This window comes from Phodopus roborovskii, unplaced genomic scaffold (assembly GCF_943737965.1).
Source record: "Phodopus roborovskii unplaced genomic scaffold, PHOROB, whole genome shotgun sequence".
NCBI classification, from domain to species: domain Eukaryota; kingdom Metazoa; phylum Chordata; class Mammalia; order Rodentia; family Cricetidae; genus Phodopus; species Phodopus roborovskii.
Window position 1 is genome coordinate 16675044 of NW_026125278.1, and position 27571 is coordinate 16702614.

The 27571-nt window shown below is 41.5% G+C and overlaps 1 protein-coding gene across 8 annotated transcripts in view; it reads right to left on the bottom strand.

The window, feature by feature from the left end:
• Positions 1-2565: 2565 nt before the first annotated feature.
• Positions 2566-27571, bottom strand: part of Lrrc7 (leucine rich repeat containing 7) — a 439615-nt gene continuing 414609 nt past the window's right edge. For 4 of the 8 annotated variants that reach the window (XM_051195798.1, XM_051195796.1, XM_051195783.1 and 1 more), the window contains 2 exons: positions 15690-15764; positions 2567-2944 (listed from right to left, as the gene is read on the bottom strand). In XM_051195798.1, the coding sequence (XP_051051755.1) occupies positions 2837-2944; positions 15690-15764 (183 nt within the window). In that variant the 3' untranslated portion in view covers positions 2567-2836. Of the gene's footprint in view, positions 2945-15689; positions 15765-27571 lie in introns of all 8 variants that reach the window. The other 4 variants (XM_051195799.1, XM_051195785.1, XM_051195793.1 and 1 more) reach the window with 2 other exon arrangements.

Genomic DNA, 27571 nt, shown 5'->3' on the forward strand with positions numbered 1-27571 from the left:
ATTCTAAGGGAGAGGCACACTTCCACAGGCTTCAAGTCAGCCCCACTTGTGTGTTTGGTGGCTTGTGTTGCCTGGTGGGTGGGAATCACATCGACAGAGTGTTTATGGCAAGTGTTGTGTGCCTGGTGAGCTGTTTTGGAAATTGTCCCTTTATATCTGTTTATCTTGCAAGGCCCACAGATTTTGGCTGCTAATTGTCAGTATTTGCTCTATCCATCTCTAGTGTCCCTCTGGCCTACTCCATCTCGCCCCGTTGATCCACGCCTATAAGCAGCTTCCTCAGCAAGAAGATCCAGGGCCCAGCGAGAGGAAGAGATTTTATGATGCCTTTCGGGAACTTACTCCCTCGTGTTGTGGATTTCTCTGTTTCTTTCTTTCCTTTTAAAAGGCACACTCTTGGCGTACTTTTCATGTTGACATGAACCAGATTCTACTTTCAGGCAGCAAGCCAGTTACTCAAAAAAAAAAAAAAAAAAAAAAAAAAAAAAAAACCCAGATCAATGAATTACAAGACTCATACCACCTTTAAAAACCAATGAGCAGCCCCCGCCCACCCATAAATGATTAATGATTCCACTGAGTTAACCTAAAACAGAAAATGCCCCTTTGTGTGACCATCTGCCTATCAATCTATTGCTTGGAGTATAACCACATTTCCCCCCCCCCAAGAGGTCAGGAGTATAACCACATCCCCCCCCCAAGAGGTCAGGGGATATTGTCCATCAAGGAGGGGGGCATGACCTCTCAGCTGATGGCCTCAGGAGCACCTGAAGCTCCTATACAGAAGAGAAAGGCCTGGGAGCCCTACATCTGGCTGCCTCCTGCTTTCCAGTAGAAGGCTATGCAGCCCTGAGGGGTATTTCTGGATATCTGAAGATGCCATACCATCTGCTGGGTGTGGCTGACCACTCTTGACTAAGACTGAGCCCAGAACATCCACTATAGTGATGTTCTATGAGTTTTTGAAACAGAGAATTAGGCTTCAAAAGACCTTCTCATTTAGATGTTCTCAATATATTAAAATGCACCTAAAAGCCTCTTTTGTGTAATACGCAAAAAAATAAAAAAATAAAAATAAAAAAGACCCATCTCGAGTCAGTAGCTAATTGTCAAAGCCTATACAACCACGGTATCATGAAACCCTGACATAAATCAATACCAAAACTCGTATACCACCTGTAAAGTGAAGTAGCATTTGTCTCCAAGCGACAAATTCTATGCCAAAAACACCACACCTCTAATAAGTGGCACTCATTTTAATAGATCCTACAAAAATACAATATTTTCAATGTTCCCATAAAACACAAACTTACAAATATTATCCTCAGAGCTCTGGTGACATCCATGTGCGATTCTACTGCAAAATTTCATAGAATATTTCAAACACTAGCATGTGAGATAAATTTGTCATATAAAAAAGTGATGTAGACATTATGAGGGAATGAATACAACCAATTATGGAAAGTTGTTCTGAAATTTCAACTTAATATTTAATCAAATTAATGACTACTATAAAGATATATTTTAAAGGATTATAAAACATATTTTGAATTTTCACAAAGGGAAACACAATGTAAAAGTACATTAACTAGATTTTTTTCTTTCACTCTCTGGTATAATTGCATTTATAGTTTTGAGAAAAGTTTTCGGTACACACACACACACACACACACACACACACATAAAAAAAAACAGGCATTAAGATTAATGATATACTAATAGACCACAGCTCTGAGAAATTATATCTGAAGTTTCATATTTCAATACCAAAGTCTTGAAATCACCCGCCATAGCTTTCTAACAAGTCTCTCTCTATAATAAATGTTACCAATTCCCAAAGATCATTGAGAATGATTTAGAAGTAGCAAATTAAAGAAAGCAGCACACGGATAGGTTCCACATTTACAGCAAGGAAATCACAGGGGCCACAGCTTATAGTCAACATAACCCCAAGGAAACAGAACATGAAAGCATCGGGCCTTCCTGGCCACCCGTTACTCACTGCTTCTGGTTGTGGTGAAGAAGCCTGCTCCACAGTAGCCCGTGGTCTGACTACTCTAAAGTCTGCTTGTGTCCTTTTAATTAGCTAAAGGCATTGAACAGATTTACCTTCTCCGATTGTTACTCGGGTCCCAGAGATTAATGGATAATTTATGAACTATTTCACTCTGCTATGGGAATTTAGCAAATGGCTGTGGAACCAAATATAAATACTTTATACTTTATGTACAGTTGCTTCCATAAGGCGTAATCATGTAATTTTTATTGAAAAAGATTCAATATAGTAAAGTCTTATTTTAAGATATATTTTCTTTCTCAATCCAAGATGTTTACGAAAATATCGTTTTTTCTATATTCTTTTTTTTTGTATATATGCCAACATATACCTTGTGCTAGAAATACTTTATGGGGATTACAACTCTTTATATACAACTTTTGAGGCAGTATTTCTGATGGAGAGCAGAATTTGTAAAGAGCTTGTGTGTGCTTCCGTGCTCCAAAATGATAGGAAATCCACTTTGAGAAGACAACTCATTTGATTAAAAAAAAAAAAACAAAAAAACAAAAAACAAAAAAAACCCAAAAGAACAGAAACAAAACCGCACCAATGCTCAGCCAGAGGCTGCCGCTGGAACCGATTCTGCACACGAACGCCGTGTTTATAGGTAACATTTTTCAGGGTGGTCAAGGCTAACGTACAATATTATACACCTGGCACTGATGTTTGCCATTGGTCCAGCAACTGGCAAAATTTGTTCCTATGTATAAATTTATTTTCGAGCATTAGCTCTGGCCTGATGTATCTTTACTATTTATAAAAAAAAAAAAAAAACATTTAGACAGTGAGCTCACGTTGAATAACTAGGTCTACTGTGTTCTGGAAGCTCTTCAGCAGTAAAACAGCTTTTTCGTGTTCCATGTGCACAAAACTGTGTCCATTTGCCTGAAAGCACACAAATGAAACAGGTCAGTCAAGGCCAAGAGTTCATCCCCTCTGTAACATTGTTATCATCACAGGGTCCAAAGGAGACTTTAAAGATTCAGCATTGACAAGTATTTACCAAACGCCCAGTATGTCCTGGCTTGTGTGCGACCCTACTGGGTAAGGTCAGTCAGATGTACTTTCTGACACAGTAGTTCAGCTTCACCTGCGGTTCCAGCTTTTGTTGTTTGCTGTGCTGGGGATGGAACTCGGAGGTCCTGGTGCATGCTGGAAAAGTACTCTGCCAGCCCCATGGTTCCCATTTGCCTGTACAAGTTCCTAGTTGAGGTGGCACTTAGTTGACATACATGATTACTGACACCAGCTCACCAGCTTACTTCTAAACATTGTTTTTATTCCATCGATGTGTACGTGTCTTTGTGATATATATATCACACACACATATATATTATATACAAAGACACACACACATATATTATATACACACAACACACACACACATATATACATATATATATTCAACGCCGGGAGAGGGCGTTGAATCTCCTGGAAGTGGCATGACATGTGGTTACAAGCTGGTTGGCATAGGTACTAGGAACCAAACTCTGGTTCTCTGCAAGAGCAGCAAGGCTCTTAATCACCGAGCCATCTCTCCAGCTTCACGTTAGATATGGTAATCATGCCCAATGGGAGTGGACATTTAATGGAGCTGTTTAATCTCAGTTTGATCAACTGGAAAATAGTTGATTCATGTATTCTTTAAATTAAGAAGAAAAGTCTTTATTAGTAATTGCCAGAGTTTCCATTGTCTACACATTGGTTTTGAACCTAGTTCAAAGAATCGACATTTTAGGAATAAAACCCAGTGACGTTAGTCACTGAGAAAGCCTGCAGGTCACCAGGTCAAGACATCAAAACACATTTAAGACATAATTAGCCTGTTGGAATTTCAGAACCCAGATGGCTACTGGTTGATACTTATGTCACAAAATGTACATTTTTTTTCTCTAAAATGAGTGCTCATGGTCCTTGGTTTTCTCTATATTAAATAGAAAACTGTTTTACTGGAATTATTTTCACTTAATTTATGGAGAGGTAGGTCTATATGCCTCCAAAGGATTAAGACTAAAAGCAAAATTATTGAGGCTTAGAATAAGATTCTGCTACCCAATAACTGACAGTTACATAAATATTCCCTTGTGGGATGAGATGCATTGAATTTGGAAAGAGTCAGTGACCTGGGCTGTTTTGCACTAGAACTGGGTAACTTTCTCTCTCTCTCTCTCTCTCTCTCTCTCTCCCTCCCTCCCTCCCTCCCTCCCTTCCTCTCTCTCTCTCTCTCTCTGTGTTTGTGTGTGTGTGTACATGCATGCATGTATGTATGTGCATGCTTGTGTATGTATACTTGTGTGTGGGGGTGTGTGTATGTGTGTCTGTGCATATGTATGAGTGTGTGGACACATGTGTGCATGTGTGTATATGTGAGTGTGTATGTGTGCATATGGAGGCCCAGCTGATGGTATCAGGTACTTCCCACCTTACTTAATCTGGGACACTTACTCTTTCTTATGTTTTTAATAGTTTAATTAACCATTCATTTAAGAGTTAAAATGCTTTTCATTGTCTTCATCTCTTCCAGATTTCAAACAGCACTGTACCTGAACACACACCTTTATATCTTAGATGAAAATTATTGCATGTGTAATTTTATCCTTATTTACCTAAAACCATATAGTATTTGTTAGTATTCAGGCATCTGTACAGGCCTGCCCTTGGGGTTCTGACAGGATACATCCTCAGATGCAGCCACTCAGGGCACCACCTGTGCACAATCAGTACATTCCCTTTGAAAGGGCCCTGCTCACCTCCTCTCTCTGTCTCTGTCTCTCTCTGTTTCTCCTCCCCTCTGCTTCTTTGTCGCCCCCCCTCCACCATCTTTGCTCTTCTATTGTTCCTGTCTCCTTCCTCCCCTCACTCCCCTTTTCCCTTCCTTTCCTCCAATTAAAAAAAAAAAAAAAAAAAAAAGGACTCCACGGGAGGTCTGTTGAATGGTAGTGATGTGGTAAAGAAGGTTCAGATATGCTGCCTTTGAAACCGTGGCACACCCATCTGCCTTTGAAACCGTGGCACACCCATCTGCCTTTGAAACCGTGGCACACCCATCTGCCTTTGAAACCGTGGCACACCCATCTGCCTTTGAAACTGTGGCACACCCATCAATAGGGAACACACTGGGGGAAAAGGAAAGGGATCTGTGTTCATATCGCTACAAATCTGCTTTGAATTAACAATGCTCTATAGCATTCAGTTAATGAAACCACTAACTGCAGTTGGCATGAGCGATTTTGGTGGAAGAAGACAGTAGCTGAGTGGAATTGAGGCTGTGTCAGGTTGATTTTCTCACTTAAAAAAAAATAATACAACAACAACCCTTCTTGCTTTAAGTTATAGTAAAAACAACACAATACAACACAACACAAAAACAAAACAAAACAAAACAAACAAACAAAACAAAACAAAAAAAAAACAAGGCTCCAGGGAATAGAGAATATAGCGTAAGGAAGGTCTTCCTTTTCTTATTCTAGTTCGGTCATTGGTAAAAGAGCAAACCCTCAAGAAATAAGAGACTATTCCACTTTAGTAGGAGGGATGTACTTACTGCTTCCAACTTGCCCAAAAGGTAAATGTTAGTGGTAAAATTACAATTTAATAATGGAATGTTTCTGCAAATAACCCAAAACCCTCTGAGAGTTTCCAACGGAACTGTGCAACATTTTTATATTTTGAAGTTTGATGGTAAAAGACTTCTGGATTTGGGGACTACGAATCATACATTGTTCACCCTTACATCCAACACACGTGTTGAGGGGATGAGTAGTCAAAAAAAAAAAAAAAAAAGTAGGTGTGAATTGGAAGGATGTGTTTATCAGATGATCTTCAAAGATGATTGGTTCCCTTCCACGATGACCTTTCTCTCTCATATCTTTAATAAAAAAAAATGTCTGATGTGAGCTGACCATCCAGGGCATTGTGGGATGAAACCTAAGAAAGAGGGCCTGGGAGGCTGATAGGGAGTGAACAGAAGACAAAGGAACAGAAGGGTAGGTAGTCTAGGAAGCCCTTTCTTCAAAGGGAAAAGAGCTGGGGCCACATGTTAGTCATTTATTTTAAATTTAGATGCATTATTTGAAAATTATATGTGTCTAATGTGTCTTGGACATATCCACTCCATTCCCTTCTTAGCCCCCTGGCATTTCCTCTGGAATGTGTCCTCTTCCTACCCACTCATTCCCCCATCACGTGAATTTAATCAGAGCTTTTCTGGAGAGGTAGACAGAGACTAAATAGATAGACAGACGAGATTGAGAGGAGGGAAGTGGAGATAGGGAGGTAGTTTACAGAGACATAGATACATGGATTCCACTAGGAACTACCCCTGGCAAGCAGGGATTTACCCCATAGTAGACAGCATTCAGCTCTGGCACAGTTTGACTTTGACACAGTTTTTTCTGGATGTTGTAAGGTGGTAACTCTCCTTTTAGGTTTATTTATTTATTTAGTTTTGTTTTTTTCAGACAGGGTCTAGCTCTGCAGCCCAGGGTAGTTTTGAGCTCATATTCCACCTGCTACAAATGGGATTAGAGGTATATGCCAACCATGCCCAGCCTTAAGAATTATTTTTAAAATAGTAACTGAACTTTTCATTAAAAAAAAAACTGTCATTCTAAATTTATCGCATTTTTATTGTAATAAATTTACAATAAATTGTAACTTGTGGAAGTCAGCTTTTTCATTCCACCATGTAAGTCCTGGGATCAAATGTAAGCAAGCCATCAGGCTTGGCAGCAGGCACCTTTACCTGCTGAGCCATCCTACTGGCCCCGAGCATTTTTCTTGGTGTGACACATACTGCGAGGCCTGTTTCCAAGGGTGATGGTGGCAGAGGAGAATGGAGAAACAAGCTGAATGCCCACAGAAATGAGGAGTTCTGTCCCAGAGAACCGTTTCCTCATTCTCAGGACAGAAGAGCCCAAAATAACCTGTGCCATTTCTGTGATCATAAGCATTGGATATCTGCTTTCATTTTGGATCGTTTAGACAGGGACTCAAAGGGTCATTGAGTCTGTCGTTTTTTTATGATTAAATAAAGATGAGGAAAAAAAAAAAACCTTAGTTTTCAACCATCAGGGTTGTGGTTTGTGGCTTTGCGAGTCTGCAGAGAGGACAGCTGTTCTAATGTCAACTGTAGAACATCAATCCAGTCACGTTTGAAAGGTAAATGAATACGCAGGAGGCATTTCCACATGTGACGTTTGAATGTGCACACAATGTAGATGCAAATAATAACGGGTTAATGCTAAAGCAGGCAACATTTGGAATGTCACACTTGGGTGCATGTACGTGTGCTTTGTATAAATGTTATCAGGTTCACACAACATACGTGTAATTTTGAGGAAACGTCAAGTTAATGAAAAGTGAGGAAACACAATGAGATACTTAATTAAGTTCCAGTGAAGTTAATAGGGCAACTACCTCGGAAGTGATACTCAGAAAATGCTGTGCTTTGGATATACGTAACTAATAGGCTTCTAGCAGGGGCTGATTTGAAAACACGCAAGTCCAGTCCAGTGTAGCCTTTATGCTGCTTCCAAAATACAGTCTGCCTAATTGAAATCAATATCACGTCTCCTATGCTGCAAAATGCTTTTAATTTCCCTTTGTCATGATTCAGTCAAAGTATTATCTGCAGTCCAATCACAAGTCCAGGTTGTAGTGCATTAATTCACTGTAAAACACACTTGGTTTCTTACCCCCCCCCCCCCTTTTCATCTTTGGGTTCCTTCTGGTGAAGCCTTTGTTAAATGTGTGCATTATAGATGCTTGTCTGCAGAAACTTTCCTGAGTAGAGGAATTCTGCTGTATTCTTACTCAAAACTCCGAACCTTCATATGTCACGGAAGAAGCTCTGTCGCACAGGGCGAGGACTGTCGGTCCTCTTACACATTGAAAGGGAAATCAGATTAGAGATCTGGCACACACCTTTGGCTAATTCAAACGCCCTGAAGGGGAAACGCTTGAAGAGCCTGGGCACACACATTTGTATATCAGTATCTTGCAAATTTGAATCCTACAACTCTTAGGATAAAGACAGATTAAAAATCAACAGCCAGCAAACTCCAGGAGCGAGGGCAATCCTTTATGGGTCCTGCTCTGACAGCCAGGCATCCCCAGGAAACTAACTATTGTGCTTCATACTAACTTCCTAGAATTAATTTTCATTTCAGAATTGCCTGGATTTTTGTTTCATCTTTTCTATTTATTCTTTTTCTCCCCTTCTTCCCATTGTTTCTTTCTGTTTGGAGACACAGTGTGCATAGTTCGGGCTGGCCTAGAGAGCAATTCAACTCCGCTTCTCCACCCACTTCCTATTGGGATTTCAGGAATGATCCACATCTGACTCCATTTTAGGGTTTTCCTTTTGTAGACTACTCTCATTAAATGTTGGGCTATATTTAGTACCGAATACACTATGTAATCAATATCACCTTGCCTCCAACTGAATACACCATATACTCAATATCACCTTGCCTCTAACTGAATACACCATATAATCAATACAAAATTGACTGACTATACTATATAATTAATCCATGTGATTCCAATTGAATACACTATATAATCAATACCATGCTGACTCTTACAAGTCATTCAATATCAACTACAGACCTTCATTTCTGAAACTGTCCATGCAAAACATTGTGAGAGAACTAGGCATCATAGCGGCTTGATCTGGTATTGAAAGTTCACAGAATAAAACAGAAAAAGGATTTCTCTCCCGACTTAAGGATACACAAAGTTCTGAAACTGTCCCCTACTCTGACTTTAGAGAGGTTTTCTGCCTATCACTCAGGCCAAATCTTTAAAAAATGAATGTATGGATTACCAGGCAGCTTCTCGAGCACACGAACTCTATTCTTTTACATTTGCCATGGCATTTGAAAACTCATAATTTGAGGGTACTCTTTATGGATGGGCTGTTTTTCATTATTAATGTCAGAATCAAGTGGGGGGGGGGTTAAGGCTAAGTGGTAGAGTGCTGGTCTTAGTTTTCATTTCATTCCCATTAGCAAATAATGGCAGACTGGTGTCCATTGAATTATTATTATTTATGGTGATGGGATCTGTCACAAAGCCTTGGGCAGGCTTGACATTGCCTCTAAGCTCTACCCAGTATCAAATGCTTGACATGAAAACCTCCTGTCTTTCTTCACTTTCTGCTTCGTATCTAGGACATGGCTAACTTGTAAAAAAAAAAAAAAAAAAAAAAAAAAAAAGCAGGAATTTAGATATGTTTTATGTTGTCGGGCTCTTGTTTTTTTTTTTTTTTTCTTTTCATAATGAGTCTGTATTCCAAATAAGGAAATAAATCAGTAGAATCAGCCCTGCTCAATGGAAATTGCTCAAGCAGGTTATGTAACATATGCCAATAGCAGATACCTCTGTTGCTGTGTGATTTAAATGACACCATGTAGATGCTTAATTAGCATTATTTTCACATCAGCTAAGCTAGGGAGCAGAGGCAGAACCCAGTGAGCATGACTGGCTTTTTATGTGTTTTAAAAACAGCTTAGAAACTCTCTAATCAAACTGTCTTTAAATGATATTTTAATTCATGCAAAGCATTCTGCGATTATATACAATAATGAAAGATGTGGATAATGGTCTCCCCTTAGGATCTCTGAAGTTTGTGGTTTTGAATCACCAGCTAGGATAAACGATACCTAACTTATTTACAATGCCTTGAGTTTAGTCTTTTTTAAGGACACAGCACTTTATCTGAACCTTGAAAATATTTCTCACTTTCTGATTTTTGTAGTATTTTAGGGAGAAATTTTTTAAAATTCCAGAAAAATGATGACCATGCTCCTATATTTTCTTCATGACTCAGGATAATGACTGTGAGCCTGCTGATCTGGGGGTGGGGGGGAAACCTGTGGGTTTTTGGTGTAGCTTCTTTCTAAAAGAAACAGTACCTGCTGGGAAGCACAGGCTTGTTAAGAAGCTTATTGCATTGTGAAATCCTGAAACAGGAAGGGCTTAAGGTGGATTTGCAACTTACTCGACCAAAAAACTCATTTACCAAATGTATTTTAAAAGAACCACAGGAAAGCTACTGGCTTAACCCTGTTTGAATACCGTTTCTCCTGGATTTTTTTTTTTTTTTTTCCTTTTTTAAATGAGAATTCCACTTTCTTCCTTCACAGGAAGCTGTGACAGTTTGCTCCTGGCTAAGTGCTTAGGCCTCAAGGCTTCCCTCTGGGTGTCCCGGAAGGTGAGGTAGGAGGCTCCCAGGATGAAAGAAGTCCTCACTGACACAGGACTCAGTGTGGGGGCTTTGCTGTGTTAGCTATTGGGTCTTGGAAACAGGCTGTTTTAATTTATACTTCTATTAGTAGTAGCTGCAGGCTCCTGAACAAACAAGCTTTACCTAAGACGACTCTGTTCATAACCGTGGGTCATTAAACAGCACAAAGCCTTGTCCAACAAGGGCAATCTGCTTGCGGCTGTCAGCACGTGGACCTGTACGGCCAGATCTCCTCACTCAGAGACATTTTGCCAGACTTCTGCAGAGTCCATGGTTACTCTGCCACTCTGTGCTCCAAAGCTGTATGTTACTATGTCCCACCCAGTTCAGCTTGTCTCCATGTATGATTTCTCTGGTCCACAGGGAACATCCGATGTCTTAAGGGTCTCTTTCTCCACATCTCCAACCTAGATGCCTAGAGTCTCTCTAGCTCTCCCTTCATTGTACCCCATATCCACTCTGTGCAAGCTGTTACCCTGTTCCTCCCCCCCCCCCACCTGCGTCTTTCCCACAGGGGCTCCTCCTCCCACACTCCCTCCACCCTGGCTCTCTTCTTCCCTGTGTGAAGCGGGATGAATTCTGTCACTGGGAAGAAGTGCCCTTCCTCTCCTTTACACATTCTGAGGTCCTCGATCTCCAGTGATCCGGTCATACTCTTCACTGGCTCAGTGAGGGCTCAGAAGGGCCAGCACCTGGGCTTTTACTTTTGCTGTGAGCAGACATCATCTACTCCCCCCTCCCAAGAAAACAGCCTGCGCTCAACCATTTCATGTTCTTTATCCTGCGCCCCTCACTATGAATACATCACAGGACTAAGATCCTAGCATTTCAGTGCACCTGCACACACTTGTCTCCTTAGTTACAAGCTACTTAGGTGGCACATGACTTCACTATTGTTTTAATATTGGTGTTACACTTTGGGCTGAGCATTTGGCTGGCAGCTGATATGGAACAATGAGGTCCTGAGTGAGGGCTCTGACCTAATCAGTGATTATTTCTGGACAGTGTAACCCTGTGGCGGCATTCACTGGGAACTAGTGGAGGCTAAAAGGCGGGGCTGGTTGGAAGAAGCCAGTCACTGTCAGAGGTGAGCGTGTTTTTGACATCCCCGAATTCTTTCTTCCCATATCTCTCAGCTTCCTGTTAGACATACATTGAGCCACCCTACTCCACTGTGCGACCCTCACCATGATGCTTTGCCTCAGAATGTGCCAGAAGAGGACCTGGGGCAGGAGCCTCTGAAACACAAGCAAAACAAGTCCTTCATCATCCCTCAGGTGTTCCGTCACAGCGATGGCTGAGAATCATCTAACACCGGCCACTCGTAAGATACCAATAGGGATGCAGGGCTGAGTGGTCAGGTTACACAGAAGGGCAGTGAAGTGACAGGTCAGGTGCAAACCTAACTTTACCGTAACAGGAAACATGAAACACCACCCTAATTACACCCACAAGCAGCCCAAGTATTTGCTGGTAGAGCGGTTGGCAACTACTCTTTAAACTTCTATATGAATTCAACCACAGTTTTAAAGATTAGCACAAGGGCTGGAGAGATGGTTCATCCGTTAAGAGCATTTGTTACTCTTGTAGAGGACCTGGGTTCAGTTCCCATATAGTGGCTCATGACCATCTGTAACTCCACTTCTCTGGGGATCCAATGCCCTCTTCTGATCTCTACAGGAGTCAGGCATGCACACAGTACACATACATACATGTAGATAAAACACTCATACATATAAAACTAACTAACTAACTAAATGATTATCAAAAAGAAGAGAAATACATGGTTTATATTATTGTTACCTTAACTATCTTACTTTGGTCTCTTAGAAATATAGTTTGAGGCTAGCCTGGTCTATATATAGACTTCCAGAGTAGCCAAGGGATACATAATGAGACCCTGTCTAGAAAGAGAGAGAAAGAGAGAGAGACAGAGGCAGCGAGACAGAGAGAAGGAAGGAAAGAAGAGAGGGAAGAAAGGAGGGAGGGAGGGAGAGGAAAAGATATAGACTTGGACCAGAAGTACATCTTACTAATTCTAAAACCCTAGAATGATTATAATGTACAAGAAACTGCAGTAATTTTCAACAGGGCAACATGTTGATATGCCTCATGTTGGAAAAAATAACCAGGTTTAGTAACTGGTAAAATATGGATGCTATTGGTGAATTCTCTATAAGGTATGTACTTTCTCTTCTCCTGCCCAAGTTAGGGCTATGTAATGGGCATGGGGGCAGAATAGAGCACAAAGCACTCAAGCTTTAGGCTGTAGCTGTGAATTCTATTGTAAGTGTAATTTCCCCCAGTCTATGCATCTTTTCAACAAAGCAGCTTCTGTCAAGGCATATCTCTCTTTGTGTGACTGCACTGAGAATTGCTGTGCCTGTAATGAATTTGGTTAATTTTTTGTTCAAGTAGAAAGAACATTAGAAAGAACAGTAGATGTTAAAAGTAACAAGACTGCCATTTGGATACTGGTTACGGATCAGCAAATACACAGGGTTCAATCTAATTTTTTTAAAAAAAATGATTCTCGTAATTCCTGTTCTTTACCTTTCCTTCTGTAAATTATTTAAGGTAAGGCTACAGAGGGCCAGCCCTTTGATCATGGAGGTCCATCTGTGCTGTTTTAAATCAAAGTAGCACTGAGTCATTTTAATACACTCACCCACTGTAGTGTATCTACTTGGGGAAGACAAATGGTAAAGTACAGAAAAGCCAGGCAGACAAGTTCACATGAGCACCATCTTCGTGTAATTCAAACCACATGCTCATCATTTCAGAGCACCTGAAGGGAGCGGTGGACAGAGTCACGCAGAGCTGGGAGGTATCTCAGCTGGTAAAGTGTCTATAACATCAGCATAGGAACCCGAGTTTGTGTCCCGGGCAACACTGCAGAAGCCAGGGTAGCATGTGTCTAGGATGCTAGTGGAGACACAAAGTTCCCTGGGGCTCACTGGCCATTGAGTCCAGCCAGCTGGTGAGCTCATCTGAAAAACTAGGGTGGAGAATGGTATATAAAGATGCTTGATGTTGTGCTTTGGCCTTCTGCTCATGGTCAACATGTATACACATACATATGTTACACACATACACACAGGTCACACACACATATATTACACACATACATCAACCACATGTTACACACATGCATGTCACACATATAACATAGGTTACACAACACATGTACATGTTACACACATGCATCATATACACTACATACCTACATGTTACACACATACACATAGGTTACACTCATAGGTTACACATGCAGTACACAGATTACACACATACATGTTGTGCACACACATGTATTTTACACACACACACACATTCATAAAATAGAGTCACAGTATAGGAGAGACAGAGCAGATATGTCTTGGGAGGATTGGGAGGCTGGGAGTAGCATCTTTTGCTTTCTTGTATCTCCTTTGTTCTTTGCTGTCAAACCCACTAACCTCAGTGCTCAGGGTTTTCATTGCTATTAATCTTTTTAAATATATTTGTCCAGGTGACAAAGTGAAATACTGATTTTGTGATTGATAACAGAGCCATTTCAAAATAGTTAAAATAAATCAAGAATATAACTTACTTTCTCACTTAGGACTCTGACAACCATCAAATAATTAGTTTCTTTCTTCTTCTTTTTTTTTTTTTCTAGAGAATGTAACTGACCATGTTTGATTTTACTTACTATGGGCAACACTGTAAAGTTTATGTGTTTTTCTTCTTTTCCTGACAGTGGACGGTGAAATGAATTTTAAAGTAAAAATGAAATGTCACACCTCTGATGTCATTTGTGGAGAGGACAGATTTAGCCATGTTCTCGCCTCTTATTCACTGACTCATAATTCCTTCCCACCTCTCATTCTAGGAGCCCAGCTCTACGTACTTGGCAGTCGGTGTGTAAATCTCAGGATTTGAAATGCCACACATTTCTCCTCCTGCCCCACATACAGCCTTGCCAGAATTTCACAGAGGGGAAAAAAAGCGCATGCTCATAGGAGACATGATCATCTTCTTTTCCACCACAGGAGGTGGGTCTTTCTCCTTTGAGTCTCAGCAGAAGACAAGTCCTTTTTCTAACTCTGGTGTGGGGAGCCTGTCACCTTGCCTGAAGCAGTAGAATGCGACTCTACCCAGCCTGACCTTCTGCTAGCTCAGAGATCGGAGATTAATTGGTTATACTTTTCATTCAAATTTTTAAATTCATTTGAAGTCAGCCGGGGGGGGGGGGCGGGTAGGAGGGGAGCAACGGAGTAAGCAAGAGAGTGACACAGAGCTGATGACCAAGTTTTCTTCCCCACATGCCTCGCCTTCTCAGAGCACCCAAGCCAGGCACTAGCAATTTCAGGTAGTTCCATCATTTACATAAAGGGGAATTTCTGCTAAGTCTTTTAATCTTGAGCACACTGGCACTCCTTAAAGATCTCTCACATTAAATACCTCTTACATGGGAGTTGAATTGGGGAGAAGGAAAAGAGAATCAAATGGGTGAGATTAAACTGAGCACATGTTTAACTGTTTAACACAGAGGCTCTTTTCTGATTGTATGTACAGCTTTAAGTTTGAGAAAGCATTTCTCCACATGACATTTAAAAAGCGAAACTTGTGTTCCGGACAGGAGGAAGGAGAGTACAACCACACAGAAATGAGTTCACTCTTGTGAGCTCGTGTAAAGTCACACAGACGTCCATCGGGGGCAATGATGCTTACTTTTAGTTTACAACCACATGGGCTCATGTGTTTTCGTGTGCACACATTATTGTATCACCATGTAATTCCATTCGATCCAACAAGAATGTGCAGGATACTGTCATGTACTGGGAGCTTGCCAGGCGCTCAGTGAAAGGTTTTGGGCTCTGCATTTGAGATGGGCAACGAGGTAGACTGTTCTTTTGGGTAAGAGACTTGCTAGAGGAGCTTTTAAGGTCATAGACAGTAGTATCATGGCAGGCTCTGATGGCAGGCCCACACGGTAGAGTGAGGGTCCCTTGTTGCACATTTTAGAACGAGGGAGAGTTTCTTTAGCAGGTGACTTAAGAGAAGTCTACAGTAGATGATTACACTCAAGCTGTCTTCCATTCCTGGTAGGCATGTAACAGCAGGTGAGGGATTCTGTTAACTTGGGGCCTGTGTGTAGAATCAGCTATGGGGGAATGGAAGGCCAGGATCTAGAATAAGTTGCTTTGATTCTAGCAACCAAATTAGTTTTAGGAATTATTCTTATTCAACTAAAATGGAAGGCATTTGCAAAATGGCATGGCCATGGCCGACACTAAAGACACAGGCTTATGATAGATGTCACTTTAAAGCCACAGGGACAAGCAAACAAGTACTCTACCCTGACATTGGCATGTCAGCTTTTGTTCATCTTACCTGAAGGATCTTATCCCCGGGCTGTAGTAGGTTGGATGCTGGTCCATCAGGCTGAACCCTAGTAACAAAGATACCCTATAAGTCAGAAGTGACAGAGGTTAGGAGCTTGTCACCAACAAGTAGGTGCACTTAAATACATTTCCATTCATATAGAAAAAAAAACAGCTTTTATTTTATTTTTTTTTAATCACAGTTAACACGAGTAAGTTTTACAAGAGCTATAGTATTTTAAGTAGAACACTGCCCTGCAGAGTCAAGTCTAAGAAAAACTACATGTAACGCAAAGATTACCTTGTCTCTATAAAGTACAATTGCAGTCAACATACCGACCTCACAGCCATCAATTGAAATGCCTTTTATATAAATTCTGAACTTGCTAGACCTATTGGTGCAGCATGTGATTCCAGCCAACTAAACAAAAACACCCAACAATAACAAAACAGCTTTGCCAAATTTAGTTGTGAAATGGAAAATTTTCATGGAAAAGAAAAACGAGTTGTTTGAGAAGACAGGTGGATGAGATGTAGCGCAGACTTCTCCGATCGTGGGGGCAGCTGAGTTGTGATGGCAAACACAGACCCTGCAGTTATTTCCTCCTTGGTCAGGCGGCTTGCAGGTACCATCTACCTAGGAGTCTGCTACTGACTTTAGTTAGCAGCCTCTGGAAGCCTCCCTTCTTCCTACTGTGCTGTGACAGGCAGAATGACAGCATTGTCCCAAACAAGCCACTGTGTCTCTGGCTGCTGAGGTGAAGTATTGACTCTTACTTCATTCTAGCCTCTAGCGACTGCCACTCAGGTGACCCTGGCTGCCTCTATTCAGCTCTCCGTGCACTGACAGTTTAATAAGGTTTGCATAAATCCACAGGGGCCAAATTACACAGTCACATCCACAATACTGGAGGCCTCACAGCGCAGAGCCTGGCTGCTTGGCGAACATGAAGGTGGTGTTTGCAGCATGCTTAATACCGATAGCAGCATCGTGACTGCAGGGTTCATCACGGCTCTGCGAATTTGCTCTGAAGCTGAGTTTTACGGTAGCCTGAGCTTTTCCAAAGCCTTTATTACTTTCTTCTAAAGATCTGTGATTTGTTTCCAGTCAATCCATTTCATGAACGAAGAGGCTTCCATTGCTCTAGCTCCCTTCTCTCTGTGTCACACTACCAGCGTCTGGCCATGCTAGTGAAACCAGTGATCCACGAGAGTGCCTTGTGATACCAGCCTTGTTATTTGTGTGCTGTTCCCCCAAAGACTGTTTCGGGATCCCAGTGCCTCAGTGCTCCAGTGCTTGGGAAAGACTAACTAAATTCAAGTCAGTCCCTGTGACATTGGGATCGACTAAAGATGAAAATGTTCTTTCTGGTAAAAACATATCTCCTAAGTTTTTGGAACATCAGGAAACCATTTGGTTGGCACCTTAGCAAGTCATAGCAGTGCTGGGAGGATCTGGGCATACTCAGACACGTGGGAGAGTGAAATGTTCTGCAAGCTATCAAACAATGCACGAGAAAGTACACTGATATCCCACCATCTGGAGTTAGAGCCAAACCATCTCACCCTGGGAGGCAACCTCCTCCTGGGTCCCCTGCACATCTCTTTTGCATTGAACAATATGCATTTGACTTTTTACTGCAGCTATAATAAATCACCACAGATTTAGTGACTTAAAACACCACCAAGTTTATCATCTTGCAGTGCTGAGGTTCGAACCCTCCTGTCACGGTGGCAAGGTAAAGATTTGTGGCCTCCTCTTTGTTTCTTTCTTCAAAGACAGCACAGATCATCTCTGTGACCACCTTTTCTCTCTCCCAACACAGCCAGGGGAGATTTCCCATCTCCAAGGACCCATCTGGATAATCCAGGGTAATCACAGCTCAAGGTTCTTAGCCATTACATATTCAAAGTCCCCTTTGCTTTGTAACATGCTATATTAATGGGATCTGGAAAGTAAAATGTGGCCACATTTGGGGAATCATATTTTTTTTTTTTTTTGGGTCTGGTGTAATGTAGCCGCATCCAACACTGCTCTGGAGTTGGCCTTACCTGTGTAACATTTACAAACGAACAATTCCATTTTTACATACATAATGTTTTTTTTCTAATTAGTAAGATTTGTATAAAATGGCACATAAGAGAGAGCTGTCTGAAGTGGGCAGATGCATATAGGCTACCTGGGACAGTAGGGAATTCCATAGATGATCAATAACTAATACTCTAATTTCTGAAGGTCTTAAGGGTGAACTACATTTGAACATCTTTTATCCAGCAAAGCCCTCCTTGGGACAGTTCCTAGATCTACTGGCTACAAGTTATTTCTCTCAGTGAGTATATTGAAAGCCAACATTGGTCACCTTTACTTGAATCCCACAGGTAACGAGATTAGCTTCTCTTACATCGGAAAGGAATGCTGGAAAGTTCTTCTCGCCTCATTTATGGGCTCCTTGTGACAATGGCTTCAATCACTGGCTATTGGTCATAAAGGATCCGGGTTCCATCTGGGGAGCTTGCCAGTGGTTTTTGATGACTTCCAGAAGCTCTTCTCATGGCTGTTCCGAGATGGAATCATCAGCTCTTCGTATGGCTGACAGAATCTGCTCTAGTTTATGGCATCTCTGACTATGTTGTCTAATGTCTCTCACCTAATGATTCCGCTGTGGTTCCTTAGCGACTCAGACATGTGGTTTATCTTGGTACCTTCCTAGAGATATGCTGTCTCAGAGCAGAGCAACATCATGGGTGTTATAAAGTTTTTTTTCCTTGTTCTTTGCAGATACTAACACTGGGGTGTATGTGACATTGACTTAGATCCCAAAAATCAGAGACCACTATAGATGTTTAACATTGTTAATCCAGTTAGAGCCAGTTGGCTGGCTGCTCCATGTGACATGACCTGTTGCCAGTTTTAATTGTGTGTGTGCATGTGCGTGTGTCTGCTTGTGGTATGTGTAAGAGCTGTCAGAGGCCTGGGCCAACTGTGAGTCATCTGACATGGATGTTGGGAACTGAGCTTGGGTTCTCTGCAAGCAGTGTGTGATCTTAATAACTAAGACACGTTTCCAGCTCTTACATTTGTGTCCTGGGTTAAAATTTATCTATCTGTAAGTTATATGACTTTTCAGGAAGCACCCGTAATGAACAAGCTTACGATATGAAACCATTTGCTTTTCACAAGTACTTTTGCAAAATGGTGAGTTGAGATTTCTCAGTGTTAATGTCTGACCTCTTCTGGTTATCTAGTCTCCTTGGCACCTCTGAATATAAACTAAGGACCTGCCAAGTTAAGTCTGCAAGGCCAGCACTTTACATTCCAACTTTAGAGGAGAAAGAAACTTTATATGGTTTTTTAATGATGAAGGTGACTGACTGTGACAGTCTTAGCTATTGTCAATGTAGAAATAAAAATAGAACTAGTCTTAAGGGACCTGCAACCTCAATGCATGAAATACTTTTTTTTTTTTTTTTTTTTTTTTTTAAATGTACCCAAAGTGTTACCTTTAGTTACTGGTTAGAAAATGGTTTCCAGGAAATCCATATCTCAAGTAAAATCATATATGTTACAATTCAGAATATTTTATTTATACATCAAGTATTTTAGAATATAGTCTTTCATGTATTCTTTCAAGTATGAAAGTTCAGAGAGGGTTCCCACAGGGAAAATGCTTCATTAAATTAGCAAACAGAACTGGACATGCAATAGTGTTTCAGGGGACACTGTCTTCTCTCCAGGGAAGGGTTAAGTACCAACTTCCTCCATAAAGCAGGCAACATGATTTACTTATATTGAGGCTTCTAGGAGCAATGTTAGATCTCTCCACAGCATAGTTTCTGTAACGGCTGGGATGGCTACTCTGAGGATAAAGACATCAGTGGATTGTATGATGATGGACTCTCTTAACGTTTAATTGCTATGTGTCAGGTCTTAGGCTTTGACCGGTCTGCTGCTTTAGTAACAAGAATTTATATGGACAAGAAAAGAGATCTGTTCCATGGCTGTTAGAAACTAAGAAGAAAGGAAACCAAGGTGGTGGTGGTGGGGGGGGGCTGGAAAGAAGGGAAGGGAAGAGGAAAAAGAAAGTTTGCCTGCAGCTGAGTAGAGCGCTTTTGCTCTATCCCGGAACCTTATTCCCCAAGTAGTGAAGTTTAAAATCCATAAAAGAATTGTGACAGGAACCAGCAAGATGGCTCAGCAGGTAAAGGTGACTGCCACCAAGTCCATAACCTGAGTTTGATCCCTAGACTCACATGGTAGAAAGAGAGAACCAACTCCCCAAAATTGTTCTCTGACCCCTACATGTGTGTCACAGTGCACACACACACACACACACACACACACACACACACACACACACACACAAAACACAAATGTAATAATAATAAAAGACTGTGGTGATTAATCTTTGGTGTAAAGTTGACTGGATTGAGAATCATTAGGAGACACAGCTCTGTGCCTATTTGTGAGGGTGTTTCCAGAGGTTAATGGAGGAAGGAAGACTCTAGATGTGGGTATCCCCGTTCCATAAGCAGAGGCCAGTTCCAGACTGAATTAAAAAAGAAAGAAAGGACAAAGGAAGGAAGGAAGAAGGAAGGGAGGGGAGGAGGGAGGGAGGAAGAAGGAAAAAGGAAGGAACGAAGGAAGGAAGAAGGAAGAAAGGAAGGAAGCAAGTAGGCTGAGTGCCAGAATTCACGTCTCTTTGTTTCCTGATTGAAGATGCCACAATCCTCACTCTCCCCATCACACTTCCCAACACACTCTGAGCTGACCCAGTCCTTCTGGAAGGACTTTTATTAGATACTGTGTCACAGCAACGAGAGAAGCAACTATTGCAAAGATGACCAGAAAAAAAGAACTGCTGTAGAGATCCAAGCTAAAATTCTACATCTGACTATTGTCCTATCCTGGAAGAAGACACACACCCACACACACAGTTTGGTCTTTGGAGTTGTTTCCCTCCGTTTGCCTTCATTCTCAAAACTTTTTAGTGCACAAATAAAAATGAAGGTTTTTGACCTGTTAAGAACACCCCAATATAAGCAATTTTCTCAATGAGACTACTAGAATACTCTTTAGACTGTCGTCTTTTCGGGAATTGGAATATAAGAGCTAAAACCGAACTTGGTTTTGGCTGTCGTATGATTATGTTTTTAGCTTTAGCAATTGTTCCAGGAATCCCATTGCCGTCTCACAGATAATCACCCGACAGGTTCAAAGGATTGTTTTCAATGCTGTCTATTTCTTGGTGAAGAAAACTGAGCTGAAAACAGTTTCCTTTGGTATTGTCTCAAAGTCTATGGTCATCTCCTTACTGTCTGGCCCAGATCTCTGGTTTCTAGGGAGATAGCGGTAGGGGACATCTTCCACTAACATTACTTTTTGAGTCCTGCATTTACTATGGGACTTTGGCAATGTTGGGAATTTGGACTGCTTAGCTTTGCACAGATTGCTGATTCTGTCTAAGCCTCTAATGGCTCCGGGAACTACTAACAACAGGAGGTAACTAGGAATGACTGTGGATTCTTCTCTAACCTTTCAATAAAAGGGTGGTGGCATGTAGGTATCACCTCTGGCCCCTACAGGCTCTCTCAAAGCCTTGTCTCTGTGCTATTTTTAGACAGCATGCATCGTTTCAAAATCATGCATTTAGTTAGACTTTCTTCTCACCTAAGTTAAATTTTTGGTGGTGAGAAAATTTTCTCATAAGCTACATAAAAATCAAGTCATGATTCTTGTGGGTTTAATATTATTTTAACAGCTTATGCACTGTTGTGTAGCGAGACCATTCTATAGATATTTCTTAGAAGTGACATGGAAATCAGGGGTCAGAATGTCTGGGTGCTCTTGGGTGGAGAGGCTCTGAAGTAGAGTGGTACATTGCAACTTTCTCTTTTTTTTTTTCTTTCCACTTTTAGTCTATATTTGAATGCTTTCTGAGACAGGGCCTGTTATATCCACAGCTGGACTCAAACCTACTTTGTTCCTGAGGATGACCTTGAACTTCTGACCTGCCCACCTCCACTCCCAAGTGTTGAGATTTCAGACGTACATTACCACAGCAGATTAGGCAGTGTTGGAGACAGCCACAGGATACCCATGCTGTTCTACCACCTGAATCACATCTCCAGCTCCAGATCCTGTAGTATATGAAAACTTTATAGCAATAATATTTTCACTCACTACATGTACAGCTTTTCTAAAAGGTATAGTTCAAAGGAAAAAGAACTCTTTGGATTACACATCTAGGACTGAGAATTTGAAGGACTGCCAGTCATGTCGGATACACACACCCTGGCACTGATAAGCTGATGGGTGCAACTCACTCTCAGCAGGACCCACAGAAGCTTGGCGAAAAGTGGTCCTCGGGTCTCTAGGTCCTACTGATTGCATTCAGTTAGGATCCTGAGATGGATACCTTCAGGGTGCCGGACCCAACCAGCTGACCCAGTGCAATTTACAGATTTGTGTGTCTTTCCTGTCGTAAGGGGACTGTTTCCCCAAGTGTGATTGAGTGAGAAAACTTCACCAGAGGGTCACATGCTTCAACACTGGTCCCAGCTAGTGGCCTTGTTTGGGAAGGTAAGGAAACTTTCCAGCCTAAAGTTTAGGCAGGGAGCCTTGCTGGAGAAGGTGAATGGGGTGGGGCAGCCTTGAGGTCTTAGAGTCTGTCTCCCCTTCCCTGTTCACTCTGTTTCCTGACCTCCATGCACTATGACCAGCTACCTTCCTGTTGCACAATCTGCCCTGCTCTGCCACGATGGACGATTTCCCCCTGCAACTGTAAGCTGCTCCTTGCTTAAATTGCTTAGTCAGGAAAGTATCCAATACACCAAATCCAGGAAATAGATCAAGTTAGCCATTTTCAGTCAAGTAGAGTATGTCCACAAGCAAAGAAGAAGATTAAAAATGAGATATGAATCTCTTTACCCACTTCACTATTTAGTTCAACACCAAAAGGAGTTGGTTATTAATGTCCTCATTGGTGAAGTGACAGTGACAGCAATCTAGTCTGGGTTTGATTGAGATTCCAAGCAGGGGACACAGTTCTTTGTATCAGTCACTAAGGGTATACACATGCACGTGTATTACGTTGTAAAGGTGACTATTTATACATGTATAATTTGGTACTTTGTATTTGTCGTTGCTTCGTTTACTCTTGGATTCGTCTTCAAATCACATATACACAAATTATGTGTATCTGAAGTAGAACGTAACTGTACTGGTTAGCTTTTGAGTATATTTCTATGACTTTATGCTGAATTGATGCAAATCTTTTCAGGGACAATGGAAAATGTCCCATGTTAAGGGTGACATCCATTTTTCTTTTTTCTTTTTTGGTTTTTCAAGATAGGTATTTTCTGTGTAACAGCACTGGCTGTCCTGGAATTAGCTCTGTAGACCAGGCCGGCCTTGAACTCACTGAGATCCAATCTAACTCCCGAGTGCTGGGGTCAAAGATGTGCGTCACCAACGCCTGGCTGAAAGGTGACATCCTTAAGGTCCTTCCTTCTTTTGTTTGTTTTACTCCCTCATTTTTTACATTTATTAACTTATTTAGTGTGTATGACTTGTGGATGTATGGCAGCACGTTTAGTGCATGTGGGAGTCGGAGGACAACCGGTAAGAGTTGGTTTTCTCCTCCTACCATGTGGGTTCTGGGGACGGAACTCAGGTCATCAGGCAGAGGCAAGCCTCTTTGCTCATTAAGCCATCTTGCTGGCTCCCTGAGAGCTTTTTGATGAATTGGGGCAAAGCCATAAACAGCGAGAATGTAGTTGGTGTTCACTGGGCTCATGTTTGGTTTTCACTAATGTTCACATTTGGCTTTAGAAAAATTCCCAGGGCGTTTGCTCCAGAAGTAAGTTCTTTCCTATGGATACTTGGTCTTACAATTTGTTTTTGTTTTTCTAATTTTTGGGTCCAAAAGAGCACAAAGTTGGTTTAGGATTAGGGCTTTGATTTGAATAAGAGAGCAGGGTTTTTGTTTGTTTTGTTTTCTTTTTTAAGAAATGAGGTGTAATAATTAGAAGAATCAGAATCCCATCAATGGTGTAGACAGGTCGGAGTCCACACGGAGGTCTGAAGTGCTGGGGACACTCAGACACTGTGGCTGAAATAGTGGTGATTCTATACACAGAAGCATGTTGGGCTCTTGGTACTCGAGGATACGCTGCTTCAAAGGTAGAAGAATCCCTTTGACAGACAAGGTCTTGATAGAGATCTCTCCCAACTCCCTTTTCTGGGCCTGTGGCCTCCCCCCTGCAGGGGCTATTGGAAGCACTGTTGGCTCTGGAGCAACACTCAGAGCAGCCAGGAGGACCAGAGTCTGAGGACAGACACATGTCCCTTCACCAATTCCCCAGCTTCCTTAATTCCCTGACAGATTTCACCCAGTGACTCTTTAATAAAGCAGCTGACAAAGATCCCAGGTGGGCTCCGACTGAGACAAACACAAGCTGCAAGGATCAGAGTGACTCATAGACTTCGCATTTTGTTTCCCATTGACTCTTTGGAAGTTAGGATTCGGATTAGGATATAGAATGCTGGCTCCCCCAATACAGAACTTCAAAACGAGGGAAAACAGAGCATATGACTATCTCATGTGCATCACAAATGTTATTTGGATAAAAATGTTAATGGTGCCGTAGGCAGAGATCTGACTGCTACGACTTTTTATTCTTGCGTTATGTTCAGGTTTTATTAATATAACTTCATAATTTTTCCAAAAATTCTACACTGGTTAATGTCTTTTTAAGTAGGAGGCCAGAAGACTATGGGTTTCCCAAACACAGCTGAAAACTGGGATGACTCTGTGAGCAGTGTGGTGGAGTCCAAACTAACAAACGCCTTCTATGTTCAGGTTCTCAGCAGCTCCCTTGTGTGGGGCAGGCGTCAGTTCCTAGAACTGTGTAAGATGTGATTTATGAGTGACTTCTATTAGAGTGGGTTTGTGTTTTGATGGTAAATATCTGAGATTTTCAATGAAAAGAAACAAACGAGAATGAAGTCTGCAAATCCTTTCCCTTTCCATTTTTAGGCTGTTTTTGTCGCATGCTAGCTAGCCAGTGTGGTGCTGCAGAGGGAATGTTAATAGTGTAAGTGTCGTTGGACACAGCTCGACATCCACATGGGACTTGATTTAATTGGAAAAAAAAATTTGGTGGTGGTGGAGTTTGAGACAGGCACTTGGTAACCTCAAATTCAGTATGTACCCTAAGCTGTCTGGACTTGAGCTTTTAAAGAACCTCTGCCTAGGCTTCCAAAGTACTGCAATTACAGCGTGCAGCACCACATCCAGCTAAAAGGCTTAAAAAAAAAAAAAAGATTTGATTTTAAGAATTTTATGCTGGGCAGTGGTGCTATATGCTTTAATCCCAGCAGTCAGGAGTCAGGGGCAGGCGGATCTCTGTGAACTCAAGGTCTGCCTGGTCTACAGAGTGAGTTTCAGGACAGCCAGGGCTGCACAGAGAAACCCTGTCCCACCCCCCACCCCTCAACAAAAGAATTTCACTTGTAGGAGTGCTTTGCCTGAAAATATGAATACGCATCACACACATGCAGTGGCTGTGGAGGGCAGAGGAGGATGTTGGATACAGGTGACTGAGCTGGTTCTATACAAAAGCAGCCAGTGCTCTTAATTGCTGAGCCCTCTCTCCAAGATGTTTTTAATTTTGCTTTTTACCTGCATACCTTTATGTGTTTTCTCAAGAACTGAGCCGTTGCTTCCCTAAGTCAGAATCCACGTGTTCTTTATGTTTAAGTGTGCAGATGCTGACATTTTCCAATGGGTTAACACTTGGTCTTTAGTAAGACTTGATAGGCGAGTCACACCCATCGGGATGCTGTTGATTATAAGTACCAACGTTCTGCTAAGAGGGGGCCTCAGTGCTTCCCACTCGGTATTGAAACACTGAAGGAAATGGGCAATCATTTAGTTTTTATTAAAAAAAAAAAAATCCTCATGATTCACTTTAGCGTCCTCAAATAACCTCAAGTCACAATGTGGTTAGACCCAACTGAAGTACTCAGTGAACTATAAAATAACACATGCGTACCATTGCTCTTAAAGAATCCGGGTTTACATATGAAATGCCATCTGTTTCGATCTCCTAATAAATGTCATCCAAAATTGAGTTAATAAGCACCAAGGAATCTATCCCTCCCTCTTCTGCATTCTTCTCAACTTAACTGACGGCATCTCCGAAAAACTATTTCATAATCACTTCATCTTCAAGTAGAAGTAAAAGTGGAGCAGATACGTAAATTATATTACAAAATGAATTTATCAATACAGGCAATAAATCACATATATTCAGCAGTTGTACACAGGGAAGAGAGGGATGTGTTCTATGTGGATTAATATTTATGTAACTATAAATCACATGTGATGAAAAGCTCCAGACAAATACATTTGCTGTTTATGTTTTTCCATATCCATGCAGAGACAAGAAGCATATGGACTGTGTTTTGTTTTCTTTCAGAATTTAAAAGCATGCCTCTGCAATTCTTTGTTTATGAGTCATCCAATAACAGGGGGATAAGAAAAAACGAGAGCATAATTCTTAGGCACTGTTTTCTTTTTAGCATTGCCACGACTGTCTCTGGAATTGACGTCCTGCGGCAAAGGTGTTCAAAAAATATCTGCATCTGTGACTACCTTTCTTTTTTTAATATTGACCTTATGAAAGCCTTAACTCGATGCAATACACATACCTACACAATAATTTGATGATAACCCTGAGTCTCTGACATTTACTTAAAGTTTATTGGTAACTGTTTTACATTTTTAAACATTCTCCACAGGGCTTCGACTTTTGCCTGGGTCAAATCAGAAAACAAACAAAAATAAGCACTGGTTCCCTTCTCCTATCATTTCTGCGGTGACCTTCAGGTTTCCCCAGGTGGGAAAATGGCGGAACTAGGTGGTATCAGCCTAGCTTTGGAGTTGGATGAACTGTGGAGAGCGAGTGGCTGTCCCTGTATGGCTGTCTCCTTGTGTAAGCCCAACTCCACCCTGTGGGCAGCCTGGGTCCATGAGGACACTTTCCTGTTAGCCTGTGACCAGATATTCATTTTCATGACCACTTAATGCAAGTTTCCCTGAAAAAAACCTTAAATTCTAGGCAGCTAGTCTCTCATCAAATGGAGCAAGGAAGGATGCTGCTCACTAGATGATGAGCCGTGAGTGTTTCATTAGGAACCCTTTCATGCAAAGGATCTTGGGTTGCTTTGTGTAAGATTGCAAGGCCTGGCGTCACTCATCTGTTATGGTTTTCTCTTTCTAGCAGTTTCACAGTGGGAAATTCCTTGAGTTCTGCAACCACGAATTAGTGTGAGTGTTTTAATACCAAGCACAGCGAGTTTCCTTCATTGTCGGGAATCGCCATTGCAAGGCATGATACCTCAGTCCACAGTTACATAATGGATTAGTGATCCTCCCTCTACTCTAGGCCCCTGAGAACTACGGTTTAATGGGGGAGGCATGCCAACTTCCACTGGTTTGCTGAAACAAATATGAGGATTTTGACTAATTAGGGGGCCCTATCATACTCTCAATATCAAAAAATCGCATGTGTTTCAACACCACAGGATTTGAGCTTATCATGCACTCTGCTGATCAGTAGTATCCAAAGATGGAAGCCTGTGCTAGGGCTTATTGAAAGCAAAAGACCTGGAGTCAGATCAATCAATTTGGTTTCAGATTTTGTCTGACATGGATTAGCTAAAGGACCTTGGTCGAGTTAATGAACCACTCTGGGACTCAGAAACAAGGTGATGACAATCCTACCTGACTAACAGATGTTGCTAGGATGACCACATGAGGTTACACACAAAATAAGCTTCCTACAGCGCCGGGCACATGATAGGTAATGAATGACATGCACTTCTTA